Source organism: Pan troglodytes, chromosome 2 (genome assembly GCF_028858775.2).
Source record: "Pan troglodytes isolate AG18354 chromosome 2, NHGRI_mPanTro3-v2.0_pri, whole genome shotgun sequence".
Lineage (NCBI taxonomy): Eukaryota > Metazoa > Chordata > Mammalia > Primates > Hominidae > Pan > Pan troglodytes.
In genome coordinates this window covers 125838859-125855204 of record NC_086015.1, presented here as the reverse complement: position 1 = coordinate 125855204, position 16346 = coordinate 125838859, and the positions used below count along the sequence as shown (strand labels likewise).

General features: G+C 43.3%; 3 protein-coding genes across 29 annotated transcripts in view; 1 reads left to right on the top strand and 2 right to left on the bottom strand.

Moving 5' to 3' along the window:
* PARP15 (poly(ADP-ribose) polymerase family member 15) overlaps positions 1 to 2835 on the bottom strand; it is a 53305-nt gene extending 50470 nt beyond the window's left edge. For 17 of the 22 annotated variants that reach the window (XR_010155322.1, XR_010155319.1, XR_010155320.1 and 14 more), the window contains exon 1: positions 2589 to 2835. Coding sequence is in view for 18 of the 22 variants with exons in the window: in XM_063806169.1 (XP_063662239.1) it covers positions 2589 to 2774 (186 nt within the window). In the remaining 4 variants the exon portion in view is untranslated. The remainder of the gene's footprint in view (positions 1 to 2588) is intronic. The other 5 variants (XM_016941749.4, XM_063806172.1, XM_063806175.1 and 2 more) reach the window with 3 other exon arrangements.
* Positions 2836 to 5219: 2384 nt separating this feature from the next.
* On the bottom strand, positions 5220 to 16262 carry DTX3L (deltex E3 ubiquitin ligase 3L). Its single transcript, XM_526285.8, has 5 exons — positions 15806 to 16262; positions 14344 to 14555; positions 10400 to 11935; positions 9752 to 9969; positions 5220 to 8746 (listed from the first exon to the last, which is right to left on the bottom strand). The coding sequence occupies exons 1-5, from the start codon at positions 15990 to 15992 to the stop codon at positions 8677 to 8679; spliced, it is 2223 nt and encodes a 740-aa protein (XP_526285.3). The 5' UTR covers positions 15993 to 16262; the 3' UTR covers positions 5220 to 8676.
* PARP9 (poly(ADP-ribose) polymerase family member 9) overlaps positions 15808 to 16346 on the top strand; it is a 36706-nt gene continuing 36167 nt past the window's right edge. For 2 of the 6 annotated variants that reach the window (XR_010155318.1, XM_001167332.7), the window contains exon 1: positions 15840 to 15980. The gene's annotated coding sequence lies outside the window, so the exon portion shown is untranslated. Of the gene's footprint in view, positions 15981 to 16098; positions 16309 to 16346 lie in introns of those variants that run through there. The other 4 variants (XR_010155317.1, XM_009446286.4, XM_001167453.7 and 1 more) reach the window with 3 other exon arrangements.

The window sequence follows — 16346 nt, the reverse complement described above, 5'->3', positions numbered from 1 at the left end:
TTTTAAAAATAAAAGAAAAAGAAACTTGGTAGATTTCAGTGCAAATATTATCAAGGGTAAAAATGTCATTTCATAATGACAAATGAACCAATTCATCAAGAGGAAATAATCCTAAACATTTTATTCCTAATAACAGAGCTTCAAAATATATGAAGCAAAATTGAGAGAACTCCGAGGAGAAAATAAACAAATCCATAATTATAGTTGGAGATTTCATCATCCTCTCTAAATAATTGATAGAACAAGTAGACATAAAATCAGTAAGGACATGAGGACTTGAACAACAACCAACTCCACCTAATTGACATTTATAGAACACTCTATCCAATGAGAGAATGTACTTTGTTTTCAAGTGTGCTTGGAAATTTACCAAGATAGATCATATTGTGTCCATAAGACAAATGTCTGTGTGTGTGTGTGTGTGCGTGCGCATATATATATATATATATATAGTTGCTGTTGTTGTTCAGACAGAGTCTTGCTCTGTCACCCAGGCTGGAGTGCAGTGGCGCAATCTCAGCTCACTGCAACCTCTGCCTCCCAGGTTCCAGCAATTCTCCTGCCTCAGCCTCTTGAGTAGCTGGGACTACAGGTGTGTGCCACCACGCCTGGCTAATTTTTGTATTTTTAGTAGAGACGAGTTTTCACCATGTTCGCCAGGCTGATCTTGAACTCCTGACCTCAAGTGATCCACCCACCTTGGCCTCCCAAAGTGCTGGGATTACAGGCGTGAGCCACCGCGACCGGCCCTCAATACATAGATTTTAAAGAATTCAGATAATGAAAAATATGTTTTCTGACCACAGTGAAATTTAACTATTAATAGAAAGCAGTAGCAAATTAGTGATACCTAAGGCTCCAAAGACTCTCTGCTGGATGATTTCATTTACATGACGTTCTGGAACTACAGGGACCAAAAGATGACCCTAGTGGTTGCCAGGAGCTCATCTTGAGTGAAGAGGTTGAAGACAAAGAAACTGGTAGAAAACTCTTTTATATCTTCATTATACTGGTAAACATTTGTCAAAACTCACAGAAGTATACACTAAAAAGTATGAATTTTCTAAATATAGAAAAGCTGTCTGTAAATTACACCTTAATTTTTAAAATGAAAGAAAACATCAAAGCATACATACACGTAAATAGACAATATAGCGAATGAGTAAACCTCATATATAATATTGAGAAAAAAGAAAAATTGAAATGTTTTATGTGAAGATAACTATAAACCTTCTTTAAAGACACAAAAGTAGACTTAAACAATGAAAAGGCATCCTTTGTTTCGCTTCCTTTTCTATGTGCTTCAAAACATTCCTTCATAATGGAGATTTCATTGGTTGTGTCGAGGATCAGTACACAGATATTTCAATTTGTACACTATTCTTAACATACACTCACAAAAAAGTTTAAAAAGTCATGTATTGTAATTGTTTTTAAAAGTTATTCTAGTGACTTTCCAGCTTAAAATTTGGAGGCAAATTTTCCTTAAGAGGATATGAAGTACCAGTATCTACAATTGTTGATAAGCTGTTACATATGTCCCACCAATTCACAATTTAATATCATATACATTACATACTCAAATTTTCAATCTTTCACAGCACAGTAGGTTAGACCATGTCAACACCACCTAAAGATATCAGCTCTCTGTAATTTATTAATTTAATGCAATCCCAATAAAAATTCCAAAGAGCTTTTCTTTTTTTTTTTTAAACTGATCATACATCAGAAAAGTTCATAAGGAAAAATAAACAACAAGAATAGCTAGGAAAATAGTGACAAGGAAGCACTCTCTAGGAAGACTAGCCCTGACTTTAAAACATAGAGCGAAGCCTCTCTAAAGCAGATGAATAAACGGGTCAATGGATGAAAATAGAAGGTCCAGAAATACCCGAACCACATATGAAAGTCTAGTACATGATAAAGCTGGTATCTCAAGTTACTGGGACAGTGACAACCTTTATAATAAATGGTGTTGGGACACTTGATACCCATTTAAAAAAATAATTAGATTCACTCCTCAAACCACACACAATAACACACTCCAAATGTATTATAGATCTAAATGTAAAAAATACATCAGTTCAAGTACTAGAAGCAAGCATGAGTGAACTCTTCTATAACTTGGGTGTAGGGAAGAGTATGACTAAAAGTCATATATTAAAATATGACTAAAAGTCTAGACGTCATAAAATAAAAGACTGGTAAGTCTTGCCACACAAAATTTAAAATATTTGCATGGCAAAGAGAAACAAAAGCCCCCATAAGCAAACTCAAAAAACAAAAAATAAATTGGGAGGACATATTCATAACACATATCACGAATAAAGGACTCGTATCCTTTCAAACTTTATAAAGAACTTTTAAATTTTAAGGGGAAAAAAAAAAAAACACCAGAAATGCTAAGGAAAAAGAAGCAGCATGCATCCCCCTCTTCCGGAACAGGGAAATCAGTGTAGTCGGCGCCCCCTAGAAGAGAGGGTTCTGCGTGGCGTGGGGTCTCTGCGCCCGCTCGGGCTGCTGGGTCTTGCCGGCCCCAGGCTCAGCCCTGCTGTCCCCTTCCCGCACCCGTCCCCCGCGCTCCTCACCATACTCCGGGAGGAAGAGCGCCGGGAGGCCTTCCGCGCCCCACGGTTCCCGGCCGGCAGCACGCTCCCCGCCTCCCGATCTCGTCCGGCTCTGGAAGTAACACCTGCAACTCCGTGCATAAGTTCTCTGGGGGTCGGAGCCCCTGGACTCAGAGCAGCGGCGGGAAGGGGGCCTGGCGCAGCCATCCTCAGCTCGCTGGGACTGCAGGTGCGCCCCACCCAACAGGCTTGTGCCTCGAACTTCCTTTCTCTGAAAACCGCTTCCGTCAAAGATTGAGGCCTCGAGTTTGCGAACAGCTGCCTCAGGATTGTGTCGCCCTTTGGGACAGACGTTGCTGCCAGACAAATCCTGGGTCAAAATCCTGAGGTCTGCAATTTTATTAGTTATGTAGCCTCAGTCAATAGCATCTGTACAGTGGGCACAGCCATAACTATTTCATGTGATTATCATGAAGATTAAATGAGATAAAGTCTGTAGAATGCCTGGCACATTAAAACACAAGAATCAGTATTCCTTTCCTTTTCTGTTGGGCATCCCACTCCTTTCCCCCCAATTCTCCCTACACACCCATATTTAGACAAATACACTGGGTTCTTTCCTGTGCTCCCTAATCCAGGGCTGGAGTCAACAGGGCATTATTTAATTCAATCAACGCGTATTGAAGGCCTTTGATATGCCTGGCACTGTGTTAAGATTATAAAGATGAATTAGACACAGATCCCCTCTCTTTGGAGTGAGGGGGGAAGTAGGAGGTGGAGAAATAAAACATAGATTAATACAGTTACCTTGTGTATCACGAAAAGTCCTGGCAGTATACAGATGGTATACTCAAAATTAATAATTGAAGATAATTTAATAAAGAAATTATTTACACAGGTGTGGGCAAAGGGTTAAGGAAACCAGTGAGAGATGGTGAAGTAGCCTCCTCCCCTTACCATCTAGGCTGAAGGGGCAAGGGAGGGGACATCTCCTGAACTTGGTAAGAGCTATACCAAGTGCCAGCAGGTAGAACCCATGACTGCTTTCGGAAGACAGCCAGGGGAGTATAAGCATCCCAAGTACTCTCTCCGTGTGCCTTCCAGTCTCGTGCTGGTACCTCCCACTGCAGAACCCAATGAGTAATCAGAGAATGGAGCTGATGTGGTACTTAGAGGTCAGCCCTCAGTACTACCTCCAAGGCAGAGAGCAGGGTAAAAGGTTTTGGTATCGTATTTGCATTGAGATACATATAAAGTATTAGGATAACAGAAATCAGTGGTTCGTTGTAATTTAGAGACAAGATTGGAGAAAAGTTTCTATAGTAGTGGCATTTCAGTAAGACCTTGGATGATGAGTAGGGGACTTTCTAAGAGGAAAATGAGGTGAAGAATGAGAATGAGGTGTGTCTCTCTCTCCCTCTCTCTCTTCAGAGTTCCCTTTTTCATCATCTGTCATGCAGAGAGCAGGGATGGGGGTGGATTACACAGAACAAAGATCACATGAATGAAAGCATAGACTGTGCTTTGGAAAATCTTGTAGTCTGGTGTGACTGAACCCTAGGGACTTGGTGGTGAGGAAGGAACACAAAGTATGCAAAGTGGCATGAGCAATCGCTAACGGCCATGCTGCTGAGTTTAAACTCTATTTTCTAGGCCAGTGGATCTCTAAATGTAATTCCCAAACCAGCCACATCAGGTTCATTGTGAAGCAGTAACCAGGGTGATAACCCCTAGCACCGCGTTACATTACATCTTACTTTGCCTCACTTCTCTTTTTGTTTGTCCTTGGGCTTGGACCTCCAAAATTATTAATATCTTAATCTTTGCATCAAGCTCTATGTTTTAGATCTGATCAATAAAAATGACCCAATCGATAAAAAAGGAAATAGCACCTAACTTCTGTATGGAAATCAAACCAAAAACAGTACTAAACTTTTTTTTTTTTTTGAGACAGAGTCTCGCTCTGTTGCCCAGGCTGGAGTGCAGTGGCCTGATCCCAGCCTACTGCAACCTCTGCCTCCTGGGTTCAAGCGATTCTCATGCCTCAGCATCCGGAATAGCTGGGATTACAGATGTGTACCACCATGCCTGGATAATTTTTGTAAACACTAAACTATTACGGTAAGTGTAAGGAAGTCCAATAAAGATCTTATTTTTCTCCTAATGATTACTTTGATGCTATTTTCAGGGAAGCATCAAATATGTATTATTCTTTTATTTTATTTTTTCTTTGGAGAGAAGGGTGCCCCTGATCTAATAGTGCTCAATGACCTGTCTGGGTACTTCAGCACCAATGTTGGAGAGGTGAAACAGAACCTCGAGAAGCAAGGAGGGGGCAAATATAGTTTGATAGGGTATTGTATATACTTTCTCCAGGAGAGAAGAGATGATATCTGCAGCCTACTTTTATCTTTATAACCTATGTGTTATAAGGAAAAAATACTGAGAAATGTGATTTTTACAGCCAAAAGTAACAGCAGTGAAGTCAAGAGTAGTTAAGTTGTACTGTGATCATATTTAGGAAGCAGCTACACACAAAATCAACCAAAGATCTCCATGCACATGTTATACAACTGTATGCTGTGTGTGTTGTAGGAAACACCCAGAATCTCAATCTAAAGGAAAAAAAAAGAAGCAAGGGAAAGAACACAATTTGTTCCAAAGCTTTAACTTTATTTAAAGCAGATACAGATGATAACAGCTTCCAAAGAGTAAAAGCAGTAACCCAAATGCTCTGCAATCTCCCACACCATGAAACTTGCATGTCACACACAGTGCAATCTCCCATCCAGAATCCAGAACTTAGTAGAAACCAAACTTTTGCATCTTTGGAACAAATTTAGCTAAAAGATGAATAGCTAGAAAATAACTATAATGGTAAAGAATTTAATGAATCACCAAAAACTAAATTTATAATCTGATTTTTTTTAAAGAACATGTATCATTTAGCTTAAGCTTCCTCAACTCTCTGGACAAAGAAAAAGATTCTGAGTTTTTAAGTTCTTCAAATAGGATTTCCTCTGGGGAAATTTGCTTGAGTACTGTGTGGGAATCCATTTCTGAGAGAAGCCCAGAATAAAGGGATCGCCTCAGCCTGCTCCATGGAGAAGTACCCTCATGGGAGACAGTACAGCTCTGGGGGGCAGAGCTATGGGGGCAGACTACCTGGTTCATATCCCAGCATTTCCACTTATTAACTGTGTGACCTTTGGCAAGTTGCTTATCCTCTCTGTGCACCAGTTTTCTCAGTTATAAAATGGGAATATGAACTGTATCAATCACACAGATGTAAAGCTGTTGTAAAGGGGACAAACTAAGGTAAGTACTCATTAAATATTAGCTATTATTATCTGATAAAAAATTTGTGCATGTGTGTATGTGTATCTTTGGGAAAAGAAGAAGACATCTTGTTTACTATTTTTTTGGAGAGAGGCTGGGACATGGATAATCACATAATTTGCTATTATTACTTTAATCTGACTTGAAGAACCGTTTAAAAATAAAATTTAGCATGTCATATATTCCTTATAGTAGGCTTATTTCACCTTTTTTCTGTCCAGAGAGAGTATCAGTGAGAAAGATTTTAAGGGTGAAAACATGAATTGGTGGGACTTAGTAAAGAGCTGAAAAACTACTACAATGTGGGCTACGGTTATTATAAAATGATATAGATGGAAACTAGAGTAAGTTTATTTTGTCTGTTAAACCTGGAAGTGAGCTAGGCATGGTCACTCACGCCTGTAATCCCAACACTTTGGGAGCCCAAGGCAGGAGGATCCCTTGAGCCCAGGAGTTCAAGACCAGTCTGGGCAACACAGGGACACCCCATCTCGACCAAAAAAAAAAAAAAAAAAGCCAGGCATGGTGGTGCACGTCTGTGGTCCCAGCCACTTGAGAGGCTGAGGTGGGAGGATCACTTGGCCCCAGGAGGTTGAGGCTGCAGTGAGTCGTCATTGTGCCACTGCACTCCAGCCTGGGGGACACAGTGAGACCCTGTCTCAAAACAACAACAACAACAAAAACAAAGCAAAACAAAACAAAAAACACTTGGAAGTGGGGTATACTCAAAAATATAAAATTATCTAGAGAAAAACAATGCTCAGAAATATGTAGCATTACTGTGGCAGGGCAAGTGCACCCAATATGGCAGTTTACAAGGAACAGAAAGCAAAGGCTCAAGTGAGGGGCCTGGTCAGAGTTCAGGCTCCAAGTGTTCTAGAATAAGAAACTCAAGTCAGGCACCGTGGCACGTGCCTATAATCCCATCTACTCGAGAGGCCAAGGTTGGGGGATGGCTTGAGCCCAGGAGTTCAAGTCCAGTCTTGATGTCTTCCCTTGAGAGACAGGGCAATATAGTAAGGACTTGTCTCTTAAGGGAAAAAGCAATGAAAGAAAGAAGCTCAGTTTTCCAAATTAGTAGCGAGGACTCCAGAAATGGCTTCCTTACTCCTGCCTCTGCCAAAGATTTAGGAGGCAAATATCCCTCTGCTGGCTTACTAGCAACCTGAGTCAGGCAAACAATTTTATGAAACACTGCTATAGTTTAGTTTGTTTGACCTCCTCCAAATCTCATGTTGAAATTTGATCCTCAGTGTTGGAGGTGAAGCCTAACGGGAGGGGTCTGGGTCATGGGGGCAGATTCCCCCATGAATGGCTTGGTGCTGTTCTCATGGGAGTGACTCACTCTTAGTTCCTGAAGAACTGCTTGTTAAAAAGAGCCTGGCACCTCCCCCACACCTCTCTCTCACTTCCTCTCTGTCATTTGATTTCTGCACACACTGGCTGCCCTTTGCTATGAATGGAAGCAGCCTGAGGCTTTCACCGGATGCCCAACCTTCTAGCCAGCAAAATTGTGAGCCAAACAAACCTTTTTCTTTATCAATTACCCAGTCTCAGGTGTTCTTTTATAGCAACACAAACAGACTAAGACAGGCACCAACTATATACTAGGCTCTTGGTCATTAAAAATGATAGTCTTGGGTGGGTGTGGTGGCTTATGCCTGTAATTCCAGCACTTTGGGAGGCCAAGGCAGGAGGATCGTTTGAGCTCAGGAGTTTGAATCCAGCCTGGCCAACATGGCAAAACCCCGTCTCTACTAAAAATACAAAAAATTAGCCGGGTGTGGAGGCACACACCTGTAATCCCAGCTACTCAGGAGGCTGAGGCAGGAGAATCGCTTGAACCCGGGAAGTGGAGGTTGCAGTGAGCCAAGATCACACCACTGCATTCCAGCCTGGGTGACAGAGCGAGACTCCATCTCAAATAATAATAATAATAGTCTTATTCCATTTATTACCAATGCTTGCCCAATCTCTACTGATGGCCACTTTTCTTACCATGAGTAAGAAAGCAGAATATGGGTCTTTAATTTTTCACAACCAACCCTTTTTCCTCCCATTTACAATAGAATTTCACTTTCACAGGTAGAGATGAAGGGGAAAACACACAAAAAACCAAAGAACCACCCCAGAGATGGCAATGAAAAAGAGATCAATTGGCAGCTGAGAGTCCAACTGAAGGACACAGAAGATGATTTCAGACCCACCTCTAACCCCAGTGATGACACAAGAGGGATGACACCTTTGCAGCAGATTTTACACAGATTTGGGGGGCTTTTGTCTTCCATAAAAAGTATCACTCCAGGGCTGGGCGCGGTGGCTCACGCCTATAATCCCAACACTTTGGAAGGCCGAGGCGGGCGGATCACGAGGTCAGGAGATCGAGACCATCCTGGCTAACACAGTGAAACCCTGTCTCTACTAAAAATGCAAAAACAAAAATTAGCCGGGCATGGTGGTGGGCGCCTGTAGTCCCAGCTACTCGAGAGGCTGAGGTAGGAGAATGGCGTGAACCTGGGAGGCGGAGCTTGCAGTGAGCCGAGATCATGCCACTGCACTCCAGCGCGAGCGACAGAGCAGACTCCGTCTCAAAAAAAAAAGTATCACTCCAGAAATGACAGACTAGCAGATTGTTATTCTTATACAAACCATTTCTTGAGAAGAAAAATTTCAAAGTCCTTTCTACATAAGGATTTAGACTGGCATTAAATCAGCCTCCTAAAATATATTTTTTTGAAAGCTTGATTTAAGACATCTTCCAGCAGTTTTCTTACTCAATTCCTTTGGCTTTCAGCTCCTCTTTGACACGTTTCAGGTAAGAAGGATCAGGATAGCCATACCTGAAGAAACAAAAATTCCTTTAGTGTCACCACAAATTGTTCGGATATATGCAATAGATATCCAGCATTTAAGGATTTAATTAATATCCAGTGTTGCAAACATTCACAAGTAATCCTGAAGGTGGATGACGTATCATGACTTTTAAATTCGCAGATGCGAGTCATTTAGCTAGCGAGTGAGCCTAGCTGTCTGGCCAACATCTGCCTTTCAACCTGGCTTCTACCCTGCCAACTACAAAGTATTAATATGATGTAGTTATTACATTTCGCATCAAAGGGCAGGGGGTTTGAGAATCCAAGATGAATAGTAATACGTTGATTTACTTTGAGGCTTCATGTCTATGTTAATTCTTAAAATTTTTCAGTTTATGGTAAGTAGTGACTCTCCTAAAAATATAATAATATACTGTGTTTTATGGGGGCATTGTAATCACATGCTAGTAGGATTTTCAAATTTAAGGTTTTGAAAAAGTCTCAGGGTATATATTTTTTCTTTAGTGCCAAGGGTCTGAGGAATCCTATTTGGGTTTCATAAAGAACAATTGGATTTTGTATAATACAGTTTCTACCAATAGTCTCCTCACAACTTAGACTTTTTCTAGAATATTATTGGCCAAGTGATTTCAGGTTCTCTGTGGACTGGTGTGGGAAGGGGGGAAAAAGAAAGGTGACCTTAAAAGAAAGCAAAGTAACATTCCTAGCATCTAGCCTTCAAATAGACACAAAGCCTCAAATTAAATCAGCTTATATAGTATTCATCTTGGATTCAAAACCCCCCTGTCCTTTGGTGCAAAATTTAAATAACTCCATAGTACTTTATAGCTGGCAGGGTAGAAGTTGATGGGGACCAATCTTTCTGTCTTTGAGATTACCATCCCCGATTAGCATCTCTCAAAATACCAATTCCACTGCTATAGAGTCTACTTATATCCACACCCAGAAATTGCCGTATTTCATAATCCCTATACTCTGTTGAGCAGCCATTACATCCCAAAAGGATCTCACATTTCTGGTCCTCCAAACCGGGATGTTTTGTGGTGAATATCATTCCAAGTGATGACATCTGAGACTCCTAATACGCGAGAGTACCCCACTGTAAAAATCAGCTTTTGGTCAAAGGCCCTACAAAGCAGTTTCAAAACCTTCCTTCCTTCCTTATTATCAGGCAAGTATGCAGTTCGCAGTATTCCAGGGTATCTCTTTCCTGGGTTTGGGTGTTCTTCCTGTGTGAGAACAAGAAAATGTCATGTGAAAAGAGTGCCCTGTCTAATTTTTACTATAGGTATAGATGTGTTCATTTGTAGATAAAGCAAATCAAAAGCAAGAAAGGTATTGAAGTTATGCTCATATTCCCAATAACTCATATTTCTCCTCTTTCCTTGAATTCATGCTGGAAACACTGTCCACCTTCCTGATACCCCCATCTCAAGATATAATCTCCACCCACCCTTTCTCTGTCTTAAGAAATAGACACAAAAGGTATTTGAATTACCAGCAAACATTGTGACCTTTACCACTATTTCAATCCCTTGCACGTGACCCTAGAGATAATTCCTTGGGAAATCTATTGTCTAATAGGCAATAGGACAGTCTCTTTTGCCCTGGTAATCGTAGCATAGTGGCAAGAAACCCATGGACTTCAGAAATACTTACTGTTTGTATGCCTGCTTTCATAGAATAAGTAATCACAATGGTGCCAAAGGACTCATAACCTGGAAGTGAGTCTCTTGAAACAGTGAAAACCATGCTTCCCTCTGGCTGATTTCCTTTCTGAATACCATAGGAAGTCTGGCATGTGGGACAGATTGGCTTATATGACATGGCTTTGTTGATACAAGGGGCGCAGAATTCATGCTTGCACTTTGGTAGCACTTTTTTGTTACTAATGGTGTCCATACAGATGACACAGATGCCCTTTTCCTTCTTGTCCAGTTCTGAGGCCTCAGAACTCACAGAGCCCTTGAGTGGCGGAGAAGCTGCTTTGGAATCATCGCTATCAATGTCCGTCGGTGTTTCATGACCCTCTTTCAATTTCTTTCCAGCCAATGAAGACATTCCTCCTCCTTTTAGAACATACTGCTTCGCCTTTGCAAGGTGATTTGGCAAACCAGTCAAAGTCATTGACTCTTGATTTAGCACAAAGTGTACATTTGGATGTCTTCTTCTAAAGTCATCAGCAAACTTGGTCTGATGTAAGTGCTTTCTCTCCTTGCCCAAAGATTTCAGTAAAAGAACTTCTCTCATCAACTGACATGAGGCATGTTGAAAGGCATCGATGAAACTTGCATAAGCATGCATAGATAGATCTACCTGCTTGTCCTTGGATTCAAACAGAATGCAGGTTTTCTGACCTTTCTCAGAAACCTTGCTGCAAATGTCATACCTTTTTTCGATCTCTGATATCTCCTGTAGTAATTCAGTTTCTAAAAGTTTATAGTGGGCACTATCAACCTCAATTACATTCATCATGTAATTGGCAGCAAATAGTTTCACAGGTATCTTGACAAAAGCTTCAGAGATTTTTTGTTTGGCAGCTGAAATGTCATCTTGGGTCCCAAGGAGAGTTAATTCGCCTCCTTTCTCCTTTATAAGGAGCTTTGTAAACTGGTGATTCAATTCCTGTTTGAATTTATTTGCCTGCTTACTGTCTGCTAAAGAGACACATTCTTGCTTCAGAGGTTCTGTGTTCTTCTGAAATTCACTAGCAAAAGACTCACGAGCTGCTTCCAGGTCACCTGATTGACTTGAGGTGAAATCTAAACAGACCATATTTGGAGAACTCTCCTGGATTTCAATGTTTACACCAAATCTTTTCTCTATTGAGTTGATTTTATCAGGACAGATATATTTAAAGTATTCGAAGTAAGGCAAGGGAACTTCAAAATAGTTGCTTTTTTGTTCTGCCTTGGTTTCTGGTTCAGAAGGAGAAATGCAGCTGTCCCTCTCCTGCTGACTGAGTGGCTTCCTCTCTGTCATTGAAGGGGAAAATTGTTGTTTCTGCTCACTTTCCAGGAACTGCTCACTCAAAAATTGATGTATTCTTTCAATGTCTTGGAAGTCACCACACACCTTCTCAATTCCATCGTGACCTTCCATTTTTCTGATACTAGGGCACAGTGTGGTTATGTATGCCCTCTGCTCTTTGGAGAACAGGTTACAGTTCAGGTCAGCTGTTACAGTAAGAAAGATCTGAAATTTTAAAAGGAACAGGAACAAATAAAACCTCTCAGCATGCAGGCCTACCATCTTCTCTTCAGGAGAATGCATAGAGACTAGAGAAACAACCACTACATCTTTCCCAAGTGGGGGCAACTTCTTTCAAATCCTATTTATTTATTTATTTATTTATTTATTTATTTCAAGATGGAGTTTCACTCTTGTTACCCAGGCTGGAGTGCAATGGCGCGATCTCAGCTCACTGCAACCTCCGCCTCCCGGGTTCAAGCAATTCTCCTGCCTCAGCCTCCTGAATAGCTGGGATTATAGGCATGTGCCACCACGCCCGGCTAATTTTGTATCTTTAGTAGAGACGAGGTTTCTCCATGTTGGTCAGGCTAGCCTGGAACTCCCGACCTCAGGTGATCCACCCACCTCAGCCTCCCAAAGTGCTGGGATTACAGACATGTGCCACCGTGCCTGGTCTCAAATCCTTTTTAGAGGATACAGCACGCTACATCCCAGAGGTTCTCAGCCCTGTCTGCATATAAGACTCACCTGGCGAATTCAGGGAAAAACAAACCAGCCAAAGCCCAAGCACATCCCCAGAGATTCTGATGTTAACTAATCTGCAGTGGAGCCTGGGCATGAGCATTTCTAAAAGCTCCATGGCCAAGAGATCCGTGTTCTACAACTGCCACTAGCTGTTTGATCTTGGGAACAGCAGTCAAGGGAAGGCACCTGTGCTCTCTGGGCAAGTTGTTGTGGCCCTCACAAAAGTTTGTGAACTTGGAAGGGAGCCATAAAACTGAGGGCAATGGCTTTTCCTATTACTATTTTTCCTCTTCTTCACTCTTCCTCCTTTATTCTTGTTTCAACTAAACACTCGACTGCATGCAAAGTTGTGGACCCTTCTAAACCCTGGCCTTTAGAAGCTCAAATATAAGACACGCCAGGTTAAGATAAAAAGGACAGAGACCAATTGAATGTAATATAAAAGCAAAATTCCTAATGTTTTGTTCCTTCTCTAGGACTTTGCATGTTAAGATCCTTCCTCTAGATCTTCAAAATGTTTCCTGAATCCAGCCATTTCTCACACCTCCATCAAGGCCACCAAAGTGCATGCCATTATCATCTTTCACCTGGTGCACTGCAACCCCTCCTAACCAGGCTCTAACTCTCCATTCTATCCCCTTTCTACGTTCAGTTTTCCAACAGCAGCCAGAGTGACCCTTTAGAAATATAAACCAGATCGCCCTCTCCCCTGGCTCAAAACTATCTGATGAATCCCCTAACATTTTAAGTTAAAAATCCAAAATCCTTACCTTCAGCCCCAAAGGCCTGTCTTCTGGGTACCTTCCCGAGTTCCTAGCACCTCTCTCCATTGCTCACTGCCCTCCCCACCACACTGGCTTCCTTAAAGCTTCTGGGCCTCAGAATGTCAGCTCTTGGGGACTTTGCACCTATGCTTCCCTCTAGGACACTTTCTGCCCAGAAATCCACTTGGCTAGAGATGTCACCTCACTTGAGGTTTTTCCAGACATCCTATTTTAAATGGTGGTTCTGTCACTGTCTGTCACTTATTCTTCTTCCTAGCAGGTATGACTGGCAGACATTTTATTATATATCTATTGTTTACTAATATTGTCTGTTTCTCTCACTAGAAGGTGCCGTCCCTGGAAGCCGAGTCTGCCATGTTCCTGGCTGCCTCCCCAGCTCCTATAACAGTGCCTGGAACACAGTAGGCAGTGGATATCTATTGTTGAATGAATCTTGTCATCATTCAAGTTTCAGGCCAAACGTCACCTCCTCAGTCAAGTTGTCTCTGATTTCTGGTTAGAAGTAGCACCAGGCCAGGTGCAGTAATTCATGACTGTAATCCCAGCACTTTGGGAGGCCAAGGCGGGCAGATCGCTTGAGCCCAGGAATTTGAGAACAGCCTGGGCAACATAGTGAGACCCTGTTTCTAAAAAAAAAAAAAATTGGCTGGGTGTAGTGGCGCCTATAGTCCTAGCTACTCAGGAGACTGAGGTGAGAGGATCCCTTGAGCCCAGGAGGTCAACTCTGCAATGAGCCATGATTGTGCCACTGTACTCCAGCCTGGGCGATAAAGTGAGACTCTGTCTTGGGGGGAAAAAAAGAAGTAACACCACCCCCATCTTCCCCTTGCTTGCCCTGGCCCTGTTTCTCTCCAAATAAATAAAATGGTTTTATTTATTTTGTTTACTTGCCTACTGTCTTTCTGTGCATGACCTGGCCCCCAGTATAAGCTGCCTGAGAGCAGGGACCTTGTCTGTTGTATTCATCTCTGTGTCCAGTGCCTAAAACAGTGCCTGGCTCCCATGTACGTGCCCAGCACATGGGTGTTGGATCAATAATACATGAGGCTGGTGACTGGAGAGGAGGCGCAGGCACAGCCAGCTCCTTCTTTCAATACTCACCTTTTGGAGACAGGAATCCACAGCATTAGGAATATGTCCTTCATGTTGATGCATATCACCAGACGGTGTTTCTGCTTGTGATTGTGTCAGTGAAGAAATTTGAGGTCTCGTGTTCTTCTTTATTGAATTTTCAGTGGGTACCAGGAAAATGGGCACAGGTTTTTCGTCAACAAGTATTTGGTGCTCTCCTTTTTTCAACACTCTCTCCTTAGCTTCAGTGGAGACATTAAACACACACATATACACACATAAAAATGGGAGAGATTTCAAGTAATCCTCTCATTCCTGTGTCTGTACTCTGCCCCAGCACCTCCCAGTAAGGCTGCTCCCTGCATCCTGGAATGGTGTGTTGGCGATGGAGAAAGTCGGGGAGCTATTAAGAGCTCTAAAGTGTGTGGATTAAGTTTTACTATAGAAGTGAAAGCTTAATGACAGTGGAACATTGTCCACCAATTAAACATCATGTTTCTGAAACTGTCTCCAGTCTCCCCTTTCCTCCTTCCTTCTTTCCCTCCCTCCCTCCCTTCCTTCCTTCTTTTTTTTTTTTTTTTTTTTTTAAGACGGAGTCTCACTCTGTCACCCAGGCTGGAGTGCAATGGTAGGACCTCGTCTCACTGCAACCTCTCTGCCTCCCGAGTTCCAGCGATTCTCCTGCCTCAGCCTCCAGAGTAGCTTGGATTACAGGTGCGCACCACCATGCCCGGGTAATTTTTGTATTATTAGTAGAGACGGAATTTCCCCATGTTGGCCAGGCTGGTCTTGAACTCCTGGCCTCAGGTGATCCACCAACCTCGGCCTCCAAAGTGCTAGGATTACAGGCGTGAGCCACCGCACCCGGCCCAGTCTCCCATTTCAATACGCATTATACAGGTAAGTGACAACAGCAGGAATCAAAAGTGCAGACTCCGAATTTTGTAAATACACCTGTGTTTGCTGGCATTCATAAAAAAAGGCAGGAAGGAAATACACCAAATGGTCACATTGTTTATCTTCAGGTTGTTTTCTTTTTTACTCTTTTCTCTTATTTCTATAGTGAGCATATATCACTTTTGTAATCCTCAAAAACACAAAATGGAACATCCTTTTGTTCATGGATGGAACAATGGAACCATTATTTAAAACATAAAAGTGGAATCCCTGAATGACAAGGACAGCAGCTGGCAGGCATCTGGGGGAAGGAAGATGACAGCTGAGAAATTAAGTTAGAATGAGGATATGGAAAGCATCCACACTAAGGCGCCGTCAGCCAGACCCGCACCGGGCACATGTGAGGCCCCATCCTCCACCGAGTGTTCACTGTCTCAGTGAGTCTCTTGGCAGCAGGGCCCCGTCCCTGTCCGCCACCGCACAGTGACATATTTTCTCCCGCCCTCTCCCCTAGGTCAGCTGGAACTGGGTCCGCCTGGAAACCCGGGGGCCGGGCGCCCAGAGGGCTTTCGCAGCCTGGCCGCCCAAAGCTCACCTGCCCTTTCACTGAACTCCACCCGGAAGGTGCCCGGGGCCTCGTGTTCCTGGGTGCTGACCGTGCACTCCCCGCCGCCCGAGGACTTAGAGCTCTGGAAGTAGCTCTCCAGCTTCCTTCGTACTCGGGGGCCGGACTTGTACACCCGCACGAGGAGCGGGGACGGCGGGCGCAGGTGGGAGGCCATGGCTCTGCGCGTCGGGAGGGCGCGGGGGCTCCGGGAGGCAGCTGGGCCGTAAAGGCGCGGCCCGCCCTGCCGACTGGGCGCAAAGTTTCAGTTTCGCTTCCCTGGAGGTCCCTCCCTGTTCCCGGCAGAGCCGCTTCCCCCTCCTCCCTGTGCTGTCCGCACCGAGGAGAGCGGCCTGCCGGGTGAGGAGGTCCGGTGCCTCTGGGCCCTCGGGGTCCCCTCTCCTGCAGGCTCGAGGTGGGCGGGGAGAGGGGGGACGGGCGCGGACCCGGGTCCCAGGGCCAGGCCTCCCTTGTGAGTAGACTATGCAAAGAAAGTAAGTTTCTCCTGTGTTTCTTATTCTTTGTAACTCTT